The sequence below is a fragment of the Sciurus vulgaris genome (genome assembly GCF_902686455.1).
Source record: "Sciurus vulgaris genome assembly, chromosome: 4".
Lineage (NCBI taxonomy): Eukaryota > Metazoa > Chordata > Mammalia > Rodentia > Sciuridae > Sciurus > Sciurus vulgaris.
Window position 1 is genome coordinate 142,210,083 of NC_136464.1, and position 19,190 is coordinate 142,229,272.

Sequence of the window (19,190 nt, forward strand, 5' to 3'; positions counted from 1 at the left end):
TCTAAAAATTCTGAAAGAGCAATTTTTTAAAACCTCATTTGCACACTCAAAAACTTTAGAGTTTTTAGCCTATTTCAAAATCTCCCCAAAGACATATTCAGTAGGTTTTTAATCTATAATGACAAATTTAAAACCTTCCAATCAGTAGCAAGTCAGACTGACTGAGGAAAGGTAGAAATTCCCTGGTTGTGTACCACCAAAAGTCTCTGCATATCTGTATTTAAAACATCAGGACCATAAATTATAGAAGCAGGCCCATTTGAGTGCATCTCTTTGTGAACTGACAGCTCTGACAACCATGAAATGTGTCAAACTAAATTGACCTTGGAATAAAAATCCTATTACTGCCATAAAGTATTCAACAAAGATTTTTAAAAATAATAAAGCATGTATGTTATAGATGCATATTTAGAAATCCATTTTGTTTTATGCTGAAATGTTAAGAGTAATCTAAAAGACTTCTTGTATCTGCACCAAAATATGAAGCAGTGAGCTAAAAACAACTACTTTTGACTTATAAAGGTAAGCAATAAAATAATTTCTATAACAAATGTTATAACAAATGCTCTCCTATGAATTCTAGTTTTCTTATCAAGCAGTCAAATGTACGAAAAAATAGGATAGGGTCTAAAGCATAGCCAATAAAGAGTAGGTAATTTTTCAGAGAAAAAAATTAGAACTTACACACAAACCTCTTTATTCCTACTAGAGCTCTAAATGTTACAAAAGAATGTATAAGAGTTCAATCTTTTGGATAACTTATTGGTTACAAGTAATATGATGCTTTTAGTGGACTAGGCAGAAAAAGGAGATCTGAATTTGCCAGAACTATTAAAAACTGTATTATAGGAAAATAAATGCCACCTGTTTAAAGGCTTTGGAATTTAGACTAGTTAGAAAATGTGCATAAGCCATGTCTCCTTTTATAGTCCTATACCCACCACCAACATGAAGGGTTCACACTAAAAAAGTGATTGCTAGGAGCAGGCTGAAGGATTGTTTTTAATGCACAAAATCTTGCAACTAAGATACCAAAGTTCTGGTATCATAACAGTTCATATGAAAGATAGACGCAGAACTGCTATTTTTAAAAATGTGACACTTATTATAAGATTGTTTTTATTGTCTTTTAAAAGATTACTGGAAAACACAAGTTCACTACTAAGTTACATTTTCCATGAAGAAAAGTCTTGGGACACACAAGCACTGATAGAATGCCACTAACTTAAAATGTGGTAAACTGTCCACTTAAAATGTTTAATAAACACTACTTATGAACAAATTAGTCTATTATTAAATCTTTAGAAGTTTTAGGAAACATTTAATAAGTTATTTTGTACAGAAATTTTCACCAATATGATAATACCAACTCACTGAACTTTACTAAATAAATATGAAGGCTATCCTCTGCTCTCAAATACTATAAACCTAATTGGAAAAATGAAAAATGCACTTCCAACTTTAGCAAAGAAACATGTTTTAGTTTTCAAATGTGCTAAAGGTGATTCTCTATTCATTCAAACATACACGTTTTCTCAAAATAAATTTACCAGTACCTCAATGAGGGGAGGAAGGAAAAAAAAAAGGCAAGTTCTATACTTGAGTGTACTTTTTGCTCTATGAAAGGACATTTTACTATTTGATTACTTACAATAGTTTGTTATCCAGCAATGTATTTTGGCACTAACCTAGGCAGAATAAAAATGGACATTAAGCTCATAATTGCCACAGAAGTGCTCTGAAGAACAGATCATTCAAACAAAAAGAGCTAAAATGTACATGATTTCAAAATGATGACTCACAGTTAATGAGTATTTTAGATGATTGTAAAAAAAAAAAAAATTGATTAGTTTATTCCAACTATCAAATGCCAGACTACTAGGAGTTTATTATTCAAACCCTAACAAAACAGGCCCTATAATTACAAGTGTTTTTAAAATAGAATTTTTAAAGTCTTCTCTGAGAAATTATCCAATGTTAAATGGCAAGCTGACTTTTGACTTTCCACTCTAAATTTCTCTTTTGTAGGCACAAACTGAGTCAAGATGAAAATTGAATCTGTTACAGAAGTGGCTTCTTCCCGCCCACAGGAATGGTGCAGAGGACAGCCCCTCAACCCAGGAATGAAAATGGAAATCTCACCGTGGGTAATTTTCCTAAAGCAGACATATGAGAATAAAAGTTAATGAAGGAAAGAGCAAGATAGGCAAACAAGTAGTAATTCACTATTCATTACTCTAAATTTAAAAATCCTTGTGATATCTTTAATCAAGAATCTCTCCAAGTGGTATCCCAAGTAACTATCATTTGAATTTTGGAAAGTTCAGAAAGTCATTAAACCCACTACGGTAAAGTCAAATTAAATAAAATTAGCTAGGATATTTCCTTTGGAAAGTTAGAAACAAGTCTTATTTTTCATTTTTGGAAGTCCTGAAGAGTAGAATAAATAAGGGACAATAATTTTCTCAAGATGTCAAGACTCTACAAATGGGAAATATTCTGAATTTTTCCTCAATACATTCTTTGCTACCAGTAAAAAACAGGAAGCTAGGGAATGTTGGTAGTACTAGGTATCAAACCAGGGGTGTTATACCACTGAGCTATAACCCCAGCCCTTTTGATTTGATTTTGAGACAGGACCTCACTAAGTTGCCCAGGCTGGCCTTGAATTTGCAATCCTCCTGCCTCAGCCTCCTGAGTAGCTGGGATTATAGGCATGGGCCAGCATGCTAGGTTTCATTCAGCTTTTAAAGAAATCTCTCAACAATACTGTGATCTTATCTTTCTCTGACTCTAAGTACATTTTACATCTCTCAAATTAGGTTTCTTCTCTTGGTGGTTGTTTTTTTTTTTTTTTTTTTTGGTCACTTCTACTTAGTAAGAATGAATGGCATCTTAAGATTTGATGAGGGAATAAGCCAGTTACTGGGCTAATAAGCACTGGCAAATAGAAAGCAAATGAAAACCCCTAGGTTTCAGGGGTTTTAGCTAGAAGGAGAAATGGCAAACAAAATTATAAAACTGAAATGATTACAAGGAATGATACGATATGTACTTGGCACAGTGAGAGCAGACAGGGAGGTGATCTAACCTGTTCAAGAATTTCACCAAAGGCCTTCTGAGGTAAGAAAACAAGCTACAAAAAGAGGGACACACTGAAAAGTGGACAAAGGTAAGCCTGCTAGAGATAAAAAGGACCTGACCTCAAAAGTTTCACAAACTTTATGAGGAATTTTTGTCTCTGTTCTACCCATGGACCCGAAAAATAAGGGAAGGCCAATCGAATATTTTAACTATAGGAATAACACCCCTGTCTTAAGAAACATCACTCAGGCCACATTGTGGAGAATGAATTTGTTTGGCACAAAGATATACACAAGAAGACCAATTAGAACTGTTACACTTTAAGCCAACAGATAATGGGTTGAGCCAGGGTTTTAACAAGGAAAAGAAACAAAATGTTGGGGTATTTTGGACAAAAACAAAACACACCAGGACTGGATGATGGTAGAGTACACAAAATAGAGATACTTAGTATGACACCCACTTTCCCAGCATGCATAACTAAATGCATGAGAGTAACATTTAGTAAGATGAGAAACGCTAAAGAAAACCCACATTTGAGTGGGTAGGACAGGCTAAGATCATATACATGTTTGAAGAGCTCTCAGGATAGTCAAAGCGATGTCAAGAAGACAGTACACCCATCCAGTTGGACAGTATTATAAACTTGAGCCATCCGTATGAAGGTATTAACCTAGAGCATTGGTACAAATGTTCAAAGAACTGACAGTATTGAAAGAACCAGGCTGAGAAACTCCCATATACAAAAGCCTGGGTAGAATGATTGACCAACTCACTAATAACCTCAATAGCACTATTTCAGTGATGTTACTGGAGGTGGAAGCAAGAACAAGTGGGCTGAGGAGTGAGGGAGGGAAGAAGAAATGGACATTTTTTAAGAGTGTCTCACTAAATTCCTAAGGCTGGCCTTGAACTTGTGAGCCTCCTGCCTCAGCCTCCCAGATAGCTGGGATTATAGACATGTGCCACCACACCCAGCTACAGATAGTTTTTAAGCTGGGGAACACACAGAAAGGGTGAGGCAATAGCTAGAATTAAATGTAAATCCATGAAAGATTTTTTGTTTAATTGGAGAGAGTTCATGTTTCTGTGCATATTAAGGATATGGTTAAAATTAAAAATGTAAGAGGTGATGAGATATAGAGCACAGATAAGGTTAATAAAAATGGGTGCTAAAGACAGATTTGTTTGGTATCTGGAGAATGAAAAAAAGCATTCCATGCCTTCTAATTTCTTTGTAAAGTCAAAGTGTGACATCTGTTGAGAAAGCTACCTTGCAATTTTAGTCACCTTATACAGTAACAGAAAACACTTTGTTTATTGCAGTGCCTGACACATAGTAAATAACTTTACATATATTAGCCCATTTACTCCTTAAAACACCCCTGGGAATAGGTTCATTAGCCTCTTTACAGAAGTGGAAACTGAGGCACACAGTTTAAATGACTTGCCCGAGAAAAATGGCAGTGCCAGATATTCAAGATCAGCAACACTGATTCTAGAGAGCCAAAATTCAGTGTGCTGCATGACCTCTTAGTAAGCTTGAGACTTCCCCATAATACACAGTTACAACAGCTGTGCGGTTTCTAAGGACACTTGAGTCCCTAAGTCTGAGACTGCTAGTGTAAGAGTTGTGTTAAACCCACATTATCAAATAATAAGTACCAAAGACATTTAAGCAACATGACCAGTTCACACTAGTAAGATTTCAAAGTATTTATTTCTTTTTAATCCTTCATTGCTTGTTTTCCAGGACCAAAACAGCTTTCTAATGGTATTAAAGCACTAAAATGTACCTATTTATGTATGGATCTCCCTTACTACATTTGGGTATCTCAAAGACTTCCTCCATTTTTTTTTTTTTATTAAAACATTTATTTGGTACCAATTATGAGGCAGTCAGGTGCTAAAAGGCAACAGCAAACAAGACAGGATTCTAGGGTTTAGGAGGTCAAGCATAAATAGACCAATGTATGCTTTAACATTAAGAAAAATATAAAGAGGGAATCAAATCTAATGTTAAAGAATGAAAGTCAAGTAGAAAAACTGTATGTTTAGATATGGTAACTAGAAAAGGAATCTCAAAGGAGGAAATATTTAAGTTAAGATCTAAAAATGGGATAAGGGACATTCCAGTCATTAGAAATCCCCTAAGGTAGCTTACAGTAAGAAATTTACAGACTCAATCAAAGAAGCCCAAGATGGCTGGAGAGCATGAGTGAAGGCAAAGCTGGAGGAAAAGGTAGGGCCAGATCATAGGCATGTTGTTGTCTGTAAAAAGGAAATCAATAGAGTAGAGTAAGCAGGAGACAGCTATTTTACTTATGCTTTAAAAGCATCATAAGCCATATTCCGTGAAGAAAATAGAGGAAAAATGATAAAAAAAAAAAAGACCAGTAAGGGCTATGGTAGCAGTTGGGGCAAGATGATGGTGGAGAAGAGGTTGGCAGGTGGAGATGTTGAAAAATGGAAAGGTGTGAGACTTGGGCAAATCTGATCTTTGACAATGAAGCAATGACAATTCACTGGAGAGAAAAAAAAAAACAATCTTTTCAATAAATGGTGCTAAATAGACATCCTTATGCCAAAACAAACAGAAAATCTAACTAAACACTGACCTTATACTTTTCACAAATATTGAAATCCAAACTATAAAACTTGTAGAAAATAATATAGGAGCAAACATAGGGTTTGGAAATGAGTTTTTAAAAGCACCACCAAAATTATGACCCACTAAAGAAAAACGAGTAAGATGGATTTCAGTAAAATTCAACAAAATTTTCTCTTCTGTAAGACACTGTTAAGAGAAGGGAAACATAAGCCATAGAATAGGAGCAAACATTTGCCAAACACATGTCTGATAAACGTCTGGTATTCAAAATATACCAAGAACTCTTAAAATTCAACTATTAGCAACTGATTTTAAAATGGTCAAGAGCTCAGCAGCCACCTCAGCCAAGATTAATAGAGATGAAAAATAAGCATATAAAAAGTTTAACATCACAGAGAAATGCAAATTAAAACAATAAGATATCACTATACACCTAGTAAAATAGGCAATATCAATTACTGACAATACCAAATGCTGGGGAGAAAAAAAAATGGATAATAACAGAACTCATGTTCATTGCTGGTGGGAATGCAAAATGGCAGCCACTTGGCAGAGTCTGGCAGGCTGCACTACAGAGCAAAGCACAGGTTTACCACATGACCTACCAATCACAAGAATACGTATTTTCCTAAGCAAACTGAAAACTCATGTTCACATAAAAACCAATATATGAAAGCCTGTAGCAGCTTTATTCATACTTGCTAAAAATTGCAAACAACCTTCAATAAGTGATAAGCTATGGTGGATTTGTACAATAAAAAAAAAAATAATAAGCTATCAGGTCAACTGCATATTACTAGTGAAAGAAGCCTGTCTGAAAAGGCTATATACTATATGATTCCTACTCTATGATATTCTGGGAAAGGCAGAACTAGGGAGACAGTAAAAAGATCAATGGTTGCCAGAGGAAGAATGCACTTTACAGGATCATCAGTGACTGGACAAAGCCTAAGAACAAGTCAGTTTTTAACAGAAATTGCCTAAACGGAAAAGCAAAGACATAAGGAAAATAAGAGACTATACCAAAACTGTGGGAGGTTTAAAAGGGTATAACACACACATACTGGGAATCCAAAAGGAGAAGAAACACTATTTGAAAGAATAATAACTGACAATTTTATTTACAACAGACACCAAACTACAGATGCAAGAAGCTCAGAAAACACCAAGAAGGATAAATACCAATATTCTACACTTATCCATGATTTTCAAGCTGCAGAAAATCAAAGGCTAAATACTGAAAGAAGATATGAGGAGCGATAGAGGGGAACCTTAACTATAGAGGAACAAGGATAAGAATTATATCGAATATTTCTTCAAAAGTCATACAAGCAAGGTGATTGCTGTGAAATATGTAAAGTATTCAAAGAAAAAAAAACAAAACTTCACCAATCTATATTTCTCTATCCAGCAAAGATTATCCCTGAAAAGTAAAAGAATAAAAAGATTTTCAAAGACAAAAATGTAGAAAATTTTTCAGTAATAAAATTTTTCAGTAAATTTTTCAGTAAAATTCTTCTGAGAGAAGAAAAATGATAAAGGTCATAGAGCTACACAAGCAAGGCAGAGCATTACAGAAAAATAAAAAAGGTAAAATAAACGCTTTTATTTTTAAAATCTTAACTGATCTAACATAGATGTTCAAAAAAATGACAGCAATAATATGGATAATTACAGCTTATAGAAAAGTGAAATGACAAAGGATGTCAGGGAGAAACTGAGAATACTCTTATCAAGTACTTACACTACCTATGAAGCAGTGTAGTGTTGAGAGATGGTAGACAAGTCATAAATGTATATGGCAAACTTGAAGACTAAAGCAAATTCTAATGTATAACTCATACACTGATAGAAGAGATAAAATGAAATTATACAAAATGTTCAATTAATAGTAGAGAAGGCAGAGAAACAAAATTTTCTAAAAATAACAAGAGCAAAGGAAAGTTATAAACAAGGAAGACAAGACAGATATTAATAAGCTATATCAATAATCAGCTTATATGTGCACTATTTAAATGTCAAAAGACAGATTATCAAGGAAGACAAGATTCGAGGATATGTTGTCTATAAGACATTCACTTCAAATACAAGAACACATAAAGATTAAAAGCAGAGGGCTAGAGACAGATACAACATACCAACAGTAATCTAAAGAAAGTAGTTCTGTGCACTTCAGACAAAGCCAACTTCAGAACAAGGAAAATCATCAGGGATAGAGTATCAAATAATGATACAAAGGTCAATACTCCAAAAAGACATAAACCGTCCTTATTGTGTATGTGCCTAACAAAAGACTATCTAAATATGTGAGGCAAAAGTGACAGCAACAGGGGCTCGGGTTGTGGCTCCATGGTAGAGCTCTGGCCTAGCACATGTGAGGCACTGGGTTCAAGCCTCAGTACCACATAAAATAAATAAACAAAGGTATTGTTGTCCATCTACAACTAAACAATTTTTTTTAAAAAAGGAGAATTAGACAAATCCACTGTTACAAACTTTTAAATATCCTCTATCAGTAACAGACCCAGCAGGCAGAAAATCAGCAAGACATAATTGAACCTAACAGCACCATCAATCAACAGAATTTGATTGACAACTGTAGGCTACTTCATCCAACATCAAAATACATGCTCTTCTCAAGCCCACAAGGAACAGTTACACAGACAGACATTCTAGGCAATAAAAAACATATAACAAATTTTTAAGCACAAATCATGCTTTCAGACTATAATGGAGTTTAACTAAAAATCAATTACACATGTCAAATATTTACAGATGCCTGTAAAACCTCCCAAGTCCTAGAAATTCAACAACAAATCTCTGAAGATCAATTGGGTCAAAATAGTCTCTAGGGAAATTTTAAAATATTTCAAGCTAAATAAAACTAAAACAGTTTATTAGAATTTTGGGGATGCAGCAAAAACAGTGTTGAGAGGGAAATTTATAGCACTGAATGCATATATTGCAGAAGAAAAAGACTAAAAGCACTAATTTAATTTTTAGGAAAACCAGAAACAGAAGAGCAATATAAACCTAAAGCAAAAAGAAGAAAGAAAAATAACAGAAATCAGTGACACTGAAAACAGGAAAATACAGAAAAGTCTACAAAGCCAAAATCAATTTCTTTAATAAAACTGACAAAAACTGTGCCAAGCTAAACAATAAAAGCAGCCACCAAAAAACTAGTAACGCAATTGAGAGAGGGGTCCTAACTACTGATTCCACAGACATTTAAAGGATACTAAGTATTATGAGAAACTTTAGGTCCACAAATTTGTTAACCTAGATGAAACAAACCAATTCTTCAAATGCTACAATCAAAACTCACAGAAAAATAATCAAAATAGGCCTGTATTGAAGAAAGTAAGTCAATAATTAGTAACCTTCCCAAACAGAAGGCACTAGACTTTGATGGTTGCACCTATAAATCAACCAAATATTTAATCAATTCTCTATATCTTGATAAAGTAAAAAAAAAGAAAAAATTCCTAACTCATACAGACCAACATCCCTTATGAACATTGATGCACAAATCCTTGACAAAATATTCGCAAGTGAAATCTAATAATGTATAAAAAGAAATATGAAGCATGAGCAAATGAAATTTATTCCATGTATGCGAGGTTGATTCAATATTCAGAAATCAATTAATATAATCTACAGAATAATCACGTGATTCTTCAAGAAAAACCACATGATCATATCAATAAATGTGTTTTATAAAAGAAAACAGCATTTAGCGAGGTACAATAGCACATGCCTGTAATCCCAGCAGCTCCCGAGGCTGAAACTGGAAGATAGCGAGTACAAAGCCAGTCTCAGCAACAACAAGGCGCTAAGCAACTCAGTAAGACCCTGTCTCTAAATAAAATACAAAATAGGGCTGGGGATGTGGCTCAGTGGTTGAGTGCCGCTGAGTTCAATTCCCAGTACCCCCCACCGACCTGAAAAAAAAAAAGAAAGAAGAAACTGAACGTTCACAATTAAAAATTCAAGCAAACTAGGAACCGTGGTGAACTTCCACAAAATAACGACTACTACCAAAAAAACTACACCTAATATCTTATTTATTGGTAAGAAATTTAATGCAATCTAATTCTAGGCACAGGATAAGGCCGTCTCCTCCTATTTGACTTCTCAAGTCCTAGCTAATCCAATAAAAAAGGAAATGAAAGGAATACAGATTGAAAAGGAGTAAGTAAGAGGATCTTTGTTCACAAACAAGTGTGTATGTTGAAAATACCTAGGAATCAAAGAAAAAAAAAAAAAACCTGAAACTATTAGTTACTATTGCAAGGTTGCAGGATGCAAGATTAATATACAAAAGGCTCACTCCTTTCATGTACACCAGCAATGAACTGGAACTGAAGATAAAAACACAATATTATTTACATAAAAACCAAAAAAGTGAAAAACTTGGGTATAAATCTAAAAAACAAAATGACCTCATGTAAGATCTATATGAGAAAAAAAACAAAAACATGCTCATGAAAGTCAAAGATTAAAAATTTTTAAAAATTATTCCATCATCATGGACAGGAAGATTTAAAATTATCAATTTCTTCCCAAAATGACTTTTAGATTCAATGCAATCCCAAACTATTTTGTGGATACAAAGAGACCTAAACGTTTATATGGAAAAATAAAAAGCTCCAAAAAAGCCAGCACAATATTGGAAGGACAACAAAATCAGATGATTGACACAGGGTGACTTTAAGACTTACTAAAAAGCTTCAGTATTCAGGACAGTGTGTTACTGGCTAAAGAACAAATCCATAGAACCGAATAGTGTACAGAAATAAAACCACACGGATAGAGACAACTTATTTTTGAAAAGGAAGCAAAGACAATTCAGTGGAGAAAAAAGTATCTTTCCAACAAATGGTGCTAGAAGAACTGGACATCACATGCTATCCCTGGGCAAAAAAAACCCCAAATCATTATAAATACAAACCTTATAACGTCCACAAAAATGAACTCAAAACCAATTACAGACCTAAGTGTGACGCTGTAAAAAAGAAAGAAAAGGGGAGGGAGGGTGCAAGGGAGAGAAGAAAATAGAACACAGAAAAAAAAAAAAAAATCTAGGTGATTTTGGGTTTGGTAATGAGTTTTTAAACTACCAAATCAGAACTAAAGAAAAAACTGGTTAAGATGGACTTCATTAAAATAAAAAATTCTCCTCTGCAAGAGACACTGTTGAAAGTATGAAAACAAAAGCAACAGGAGAGAATATTTACCAAACACATATTTGAATATTTACCAAACAAAATATACCAAGAACTCTTAAAGCTCAACACTAAGCAAGTCGTTTTAAAAATGGGCAAAAGATCTGAGCAGCACCTCAGCAATGATTAATAGAGATGAAAAACAAGCATATAAAAAAGATGTCCAATGTCATAGATCATTAGAGAAATGCAAATTAGAACAATGAGATATTTCTACATACCTATTATAGTAGCCAATATCAAACACTGACATGCTAAATGCTGAGGAGAAAATGGAGCACAGAACTCATGTTCATTGCTGGTGGAAATGTAAAATGCAACAGGCATTTTTGAAGAGTTTGGTAGACTCTACGTTACTCAGCTAAGCACAGGCTTACCACATGACACAGCAATAGCATGAATAAGAACAAGGATATTTCTATGGCAGTTAAACTATTTTGTATGATACTGCAAATGATGAATTCAAGACATTATTTGTCAAACCTATAAACTATGACAAGAGTTAACCCTCAACTATGGACTGTAGTTAATAATGTATCAGTATTGGTTCATCAATTTTAACAAATGTACCCTGATGCAAAATGGTAAGAACAAGGCAAGATAAGGGAGGGAGGAGATATGCCAGAACTCTGCACTTTGTGGTCAATTCTATAAACCTAAAACTCTTCAAAAGCTTATTAATGCACACTAAGTAGAATAACCCTTTATGCTTTTAGAATACTTTAGATACGAAGGTTCTACGTGAAATTTTCCTGAGAACATGTGTTCTTTTTGCAAAGATATTTGACAATGGTGTAATAGAAATTTTAGATTAACAGATCCGCTTTCAACTGGCATCTTCACTGCCTATTGACTATGTGCTCTCTTGGTCAGGTTTTGGAACCTATGAGCTTAGCATCTGTGTGTAAAATGGAAAAATTGTACCTTTCTCATAGGTTGGCTGAATTAGGTTAAATATATGTAAAGTGCCTAGGAAAGGTGCATAGAGTAGGCCTGTAAATGCTTCTTTTCTTGTTTTACCCCAAATTCTATTTCAATTAAGAGAGAATAGTCAGTTCTCCACATCCATGAGTTCTGAATCCATAAATTCAATCTATAGCGGATCAAAACTATCGGGGGGAAAAAAGCTGTTTCTGTATTAAACATGTACAGACCTTTTTTCCTTTTCATTATTCCCTGAACAGCACAACTATTTACCTAGTACTTACACTGTATTCAGCTTTTATTATTTTTGCAGTTCTGAGATTGAAACCCAGGCCTTGTGCATGTTATACATGCAATCTTACCACTGAGCTACACGTCTACACGTCTTATTAGGTATTATAAGCAATCTAGAGAGGATTTCACATGAGGAAGATGGGTGTGGTGGCACATGACTTTGATCCCAGCAACTCACGAGCCTGAGGCAAGAGGATCAAAAGTTCAAGCAGTCTCAGCAACTTAGCAAGAACCTGTCTCAAAAAAAGGACCGGGGATATATTCAGTAGTAGAGCACTCCTTGGTTCAACCCTCAGGCCCAAAAAATAAATAAAGTATATGGGAGGAATGTGCATGTGTTACAGTAGATACTATGATGTTTTATAAAAGGGACTTGAGCATTTGTAAATTTTTATAACCACAGGGTCGTCCTGGAACCAATCCCCTGAGGATACCAAGGTACAACTGTATATCCTATCCCAATGAGTATTTTTCAAACAGGGGTATTAGTACCCTCAGATGCACTTTCAACCACTAACTACCTCATGTCTTTCTTCATGGATGTCCTTTTAATATTTGGGGAAAGAGCTAAATATTCTAAGTAGTAATTAAACAATGGTGTCATGCAGAATGTTGCTATGGTAGTGTTTGCATTATATTTCAAAATGCAACACAAGACTATGTTTGCCTTGGGATTTAAGCCACATTCTCAGACTCTAGGGCTGTTTCTTCACCATCTTTTGCTGTTATATTTTCCAAATATTTCCATAGAAGTCAGTCTAAATTGCCTTTCATTCCCAAGTTATTTTACTAAACACAAGTTCATTTTCTTCTCAATGCCAGTCACATAATAAGTGTGGCTCCAACAGCCCTAATTACCCTTAAATTTGCAAAGACAATCTGAAAAATAACACTTCATATTGCACAAGTCATGTAATATAAAATTTATATTTAAGTCAGAATTAAGAAAAGCAAAAATACCTTAAATGGAGATTATACTTTTATCTATGATTTCCCAAGATCTTAGCTATTATCTTGAGTCATTATTCTTTTACAAAACTATGCATATTTTAAGTCTTTCCATAAACAGACTACTAGCGCCTTATTTTACATATAAAATATTTTGTTTTAGCACTATATAATTTCTCTGCCTAGGTGAATCATAAAATTAGAAGGTGCAGAAAATTATGCATCTTACTGAATAAATATGTAAGAACAAAGTGATATGAGAATTCCATGAACAAATATAAGGTCATATATTCTAACAGCCTGAAAGAGCATATCTGTACAATGCTGGTTCAGGGTTGCACACTAAGAGAAACAATAAGAAACTGAAGTACATTCAAAGACCTACAAAACTTTTAAGATCTCAATTTCACAAATAAGAGATAAGAACACAGGGATATAGAATCTGTAGAAAAGAAAGTTTGGGTTTGAAACTGATGGGGAATTAATAGTTATCTTGAGACTGTTGTATCTGAAAGCGATCAGAATTGTTCTGTCATTTAGAACTAGGATCAACAAGAGGAGGTAGTAAAGCAGTACCTATCTCTGAGCTGCAAAGTCAAAAAAGACTTAAGTCCTATAGAAGATTTATTATTTATGTAGTATACTGCTATACATATGTGATGCTTCTGGATATCAATCATCTTATATGTAAAATAAGTGTGCTAAATTGGATAATTTCCAAGCACTTTTCAAATTAAAAAAGACATAGGTGCAAATTCTGGATCAACTTCTTACCCTCAGACCATCCTGAACATGGAGCCAGCTACCTCATGAAATGGTGGGTTGTACCACTAATTCACACCAACATTATTATTCTGTGCTAGATAGAGGGAAAAGTGAAATAAATAGCAAATTGTTTTAAGTGAAAACCAAATGTCCACAAGCTGCAGTTCTTATCAAAAGAACTCAAACATGGTGGAAGATTACTGTGTTTTCTACACTACCATCCATTTAGTAAATTTTATCAGTAATGTAATTCTAGGAAAAAATCCTAATCTATCTTTCTATTTCATCCACATTCAATACTGCTGCTTCCTTTATTTTTATTACTAAATTTTATATTAACACACAACTCTTTGAACCTACTTAATATTTTTTAGAAAATAATATAAAACGTTCTTCTTTTAATGATTTTGCTCTTCAAGTTTCAGTAAAATTCCCAATTTAGTGTAAATTAATATTTATAAAATTCCTTAATGTCTCAAGTCAAAATAAAAATTAGTCAAGCAATTGTTTTTTAAATTATAGGTATCATTTAGTAAAAAAAATGGCACACATAGCCAAAATGAAGAAAGGCAATAATCTCAAGGAATACATACTCAAATTTCCTTGCAAAGCACAATATTTTTATAGTGCTCAAGGCTTAAGAAACACCAAGTTAAATACAGATTATAAGCACTACAAGAGCAAAGGTAGGTGATGCCTTGTATTAGTGGAGGCTATGTACACCCCAAGAACATGTTTCTAAATGCACTCCATACCCATGCAAAAACAAATCTGTGGTTTGCCCCTTTCTATTCTCCAGGAATTTTAAGAAGAAATCATTTACTAAGTTCTACATCTGTCTGAAATAGCAAGGATATCTGTTGTAGTTTACTTTGTCATCAGACATTATATTGAACATATTTTGAACATTTTTCTACCTAGGCCATACCTTACCTCTTGAGCAGAGATCCCTTTGATCATTATTTCTGAAAACTCCAATGCATACTTCACAGTTCCCTAACACTAACTGCAGTAATCTAATCACCTTAGATGCACATATTAGTGGGAAAAATTTCAGAGAAACTATGAGCTTCTTTCTGAAACATTCACATTTTAGGATTAATATGGAATATTTTAATAGGAAACAACACTGAATGAAAATAAGAACTTGCTTAGGACATCTAAGCACTGACATTTTGCTCAATTGTTTCAATATAGCAAAGGAGAATAAGATCTGTGCACAAATTTATAAGAAGCTCTAAGGTCAGTACTTTGCAGGCTTGTGACTTTTTTAAACAGAAGCTACCAAAAAATAAATAAAACCACCTTTGTTTCCTCACTAAAAAGTAATCCAAACAGACCTTTATACTATAGTTCATTAATCAATCATGGTGACACTGTAAGTTTATGTACTTACACCTCGAAGACACAATGGTAAGGCAAGTTCCAACATTCTGTAATATTTTTATTTTGAAGGCTATTGATAGTATAGGGCAAAGTTCATGTAAGAAAATTTACTTATCTTTGCAATACTTCTGAACTTTCTGATGCAGGATATTTTCCATCCCCACCTCCGTTCCACCCTTTATACACATATAGGAAAGGCTTATAAAATTTTTGTATTCACAGAAAATACAGCCTTTCATTGAAATATGTCTATAAACCTTTTAAAAGATTTCATTCTAAAAATAAAACTTTGTTCACAGAATCTTTAACTGATCTTTTCCAAACTTACCAGATTAATAAAGGCAAGAATTTTGCCTTCCTTTCCTCTGCCCCCAATACAGCATCTATTCCAAGTCACTTTTTATAATTCTCATTTTTTCAGAGTATAATTTCTTTGGGAAGTCAAATTATCACATCCTAATTCACAGGTTGTCATTAATTCCATTTTTATTTCTTGACTAGGACTCCATCTTAATGTTTATTTAAAATTGTTGGGAGTCCATTTCTTGTGTAACTTTTCTTCAAATCTAAAAGGAAATCCTCTTGCTTCTAGCTGATCCTAATATAAAACGAGTAAATTTTTCTAATGATTTCAATGAGGTTTATGTAGCTATATAAGTAAGAATCATTAAAACAAATTTTACCCCTCTCCATGCTGTTTTGATAAGGTTAAAAACAAGAGACTCTGAAGTCAAGGTTTCTCCTCCTTCTACAGTCACTTGCTCAAGCAGAACATTCAAATACATTTTTCTTCTTTTGGTAACAACTCTTATGAGTTTAGCCATTCAATCTCCAGATGTTCTTTTTTTGAGTAGAGGGACTACATGCTATTTTGTAAGAGGGTACATTTTGATCAATCTAGTCTTTAAAAATTTGACCAAATTACTCCTGATTACTTACAGTATTAACTCAAAAGAGTTTTAATGATCAAAGGGTTTTTTTTCCTTAAAAAATTATAACACACAGAATAGAATATATATTCAGAAAATACGTATGAGGAAGACACATAAAATTAAAATACACTTTAAAATACTGTAGCAGTTTTCACTTTCTACTCCTGAAACAGAAATAAGCCATTTGTCAGTAAGTGCATTTTTTTCATGGAGAAAATATTTATTAGTTTTCAAATGATCACATAATACAAATATTACAATTAGTCATTCTAGAAAAAATAAGCTTATATTAATATTCATAAACACTGAAAAATATAGGACTGCATATTGTCACAAGAAATTATTTTTAAAAATCTAAAAGGAAAATGCATCAAAATAAGAGTTTAAACAAATCAGTTCACATTAATATACAAAAAATTCACTTTTAAATAGCTTGAAGTGGCATGAGATAAATAGAAATGCACTTACATTTCTTTTGCACACTTTAAGGAACAGAGCTAAAATTTAATTAAAGCATAAGATTAAGAGATTAAATTACTTTTCATCTTCAAAGGTGAAACAAAAAAAACTAATAATCTCACAGGCAGGCCATAAAATGGTTTGAACCATGGTTCAAAATATTCAACTAACTTAATCTGAAGCAAATTTCACTTTTGGTTTTCTGAGCTCATTCTAAAAATGTTGGGTAGTTGTTACTTGGTTTATATGTGTTTGTGAATCAACTGTCTTATTAACATTTAACAAAAAAAAGTCAGGAATAAAAGGTTGTAATCGTTTATGGGAATTCAGAGCTCTGGGGAAATTTCAGTTCAAATTGAGCTTTTAAACTTTAAAGTAAAGTACTACACTTATAAAAATTTACTTATAATTAATGAGGAAAAAAAAAAGAGTTTTCACGGTTAGCCAAGAAAGACTAAAAGCCAGGTTATATTTTAGCAAATGTGGCTTCTAAACTCTTTGGGATTCCTAAAACATTTCATTTGTTTCTACATTAGTAACTCTAGAATTTCTCTTCTTAAAAATTCATATTAAAATAAAACAAACCAGCAGCATCAGATGACTTTTAAAAAGTTCTTTAATAGCTTTTGACTGACCAGTTAATAGACCAAAGAAACAAACATTTTGATAACTATTTCTGTCGACTGACAGTTGGGATAACTATTTTGCAACACGTATTCATACCTATTGGCTTATTCTAATACCAAAAATTGCCTTTGCTCTGTAAACTACTGCTTTGTGACAACATCATTCAAACTGTAGTATGCCTTCAGTGCAGAACAATACCTAAAGTTTAACAGATATTTATTACTTTAGCAGACAGACCAAGCTACTCTGATCTCAAAAATGCCTCTTCCATTTCTATACTACAGTTTTGTTGATTTGACAAATCAGAATAAGATTTGACAAGATCAGAAAAAGATGAGTTAAAAGATTAAAACTAATATTGAAAGTAATTCTGGAGTAATTAAGAAGTTCAACCTTTGTTTACTTGTGCCTTTCAGTGTCAATAACCCAAAAAAAAAAAAAAATTTCATGAAGTTTTTTGGATTTCCTATACTACTTTAAAAACTGTCCCTACTTTCATTTAGGTGATTTTCATTTCCACAAAATCTTATAATTGAAACATACAGAGAGCTGCTTTTAAAGAAAGGAGTCTCTCAAGTTTCCTCTATTTCAGTCTTCCGAATAGAAAGGAATATTTTCATGGCCATGTAAAATTCCAATCTCAAAAGATTATTTCATTATTTGAGCCTTTTCATTTTCAGACCAAGAGTAAACCAAAGTAAATCTTAAAAGTTTATAAATAACAAGATCAGGTTGCTCGCTCATCCTTGTGTCTTCTACACATATTGCATGGATCCATTCACCACTGCCTTCCAAACTGCAGGTGCTGGCATGTGTGACAGATATCATCCATGAAGGCTCTGCTAGAAGAATTCCTTTTGCTGAAGAAGTATGATGTTTTACCAGTTGAAAGAAATCTGGGCAATTAGAGAACAAATAAACCGGTCTCCCATTATCAAGATACCTGGAGTCACAGAAGGAATCCACCAAGGAAAAATGAAAACTTGCTAAAGGCACCAAGTTCACATTCTACCCACTGTAGATAATAAGAACTTCCTGGAATCAAATCCTACCCTTGGCATCAAAGAAACTAAGAGAAAACCATCTTAAATGCCATGGGAAAAATCTAGCAAAAGGTTCTTTTACTACAAATAACATTATTCCTAGGAACTAGAAAACTGCTTTTGAGTATAATAAATACAGTTTTCAGTGGTATTATATCCTGAAACTTATTCATATTTATTTTATTAAAGAATGAAACCTAGATTTGACAGTAAAACCATAACAGTACTATCATTGCATCTTCTAAATGATCTAACAGTAAGTCCTAACATTTAAGGTAGAAAAAAGACCGAAAGTTCTCACTAACAGGGTAGGATAACACCTAGACATCTGACAGTATAAATTAAGAGATTTCAGATGTCCAGCTTGCCCAAAGATGAAATACAGAAATTTTTAAATTACTAGAATATAAAAGAGCACTTAGAAGTTCACTATTACCATAAAGGCCACAATGTATAAATACTCCTTTTTAAATTCCTGTGGACTACACAGGCATTCACCAAATCACGTGCTCCAAATCATTCACTGCTTTAATTATCTGGAGAGAAAATTAAATAAACTTAAGTTTTCTATTTTGGAATGGGCACTACTTTGCACTCAGAAAAACAAACAGATTGTAGCCCCACCTGGTTCTTAATATGAACCCAATAGAATAAAATGGGCAATGGAAGGACACTCCAATCTATAAATAAACCCAAGTAAATAATGGAAAGCACCCACTTGTTTATTATCCTTTCCCACTCTCTCCAGAAGCTGGATATTCTGTCTCCAAGGGTTCAGTAGAGAAAGTGGACCCCTGACGTCAAAAGCTCTCCGTGGTCTTGGCTGTATCTGTGGTTCTAGGATCACTCCTTGCACCTCTGGTAGGAGAGAAGCACTGAAATAGAGAGC

At 33.5% G+C, this 19,190-nt stretch overlaps 1 protein-coding gene across 12 annotated transcripts in view; it reads right to left on the reverse strand.

Moving 5' to 3' along the window:
* Positions 1-19,190, reverse strand: part of TSC22D1 (TSC22 domain family member 1) — a 113,250-nt gene that overhangs the window by 64,028 nt on the left and 30,032 nt on the right. For 2 of the 12 annotated variants that reach the window (XR_013763298.1, XR_013763299.1), the window contains 2 exons: positions 19,020-19,189; positions 9,688-18,154 (listed from right to left, as the gene is read on the reverse strand). The exons of 3 other annotated variants lie outside the window; for them this stretch is intronic. Coding sequence is in view for 5 of the 9 variants with exons in the window: in XM_079136972.1 (XP_078993098.1) it covers positions 18,933-19,176 (244 nt within the window). In the remaining 4 variants the exon portion in view is untranslated. Of the gene's footprint in view, positions 1-9,687; position 19,190 lie in introns of those variants that run through there. 7 more of the 12 variants (XM_079136972.1, XM_079136976.1, XR_013763300.1 and 4 more) reach the window with 6 other exon arrangements.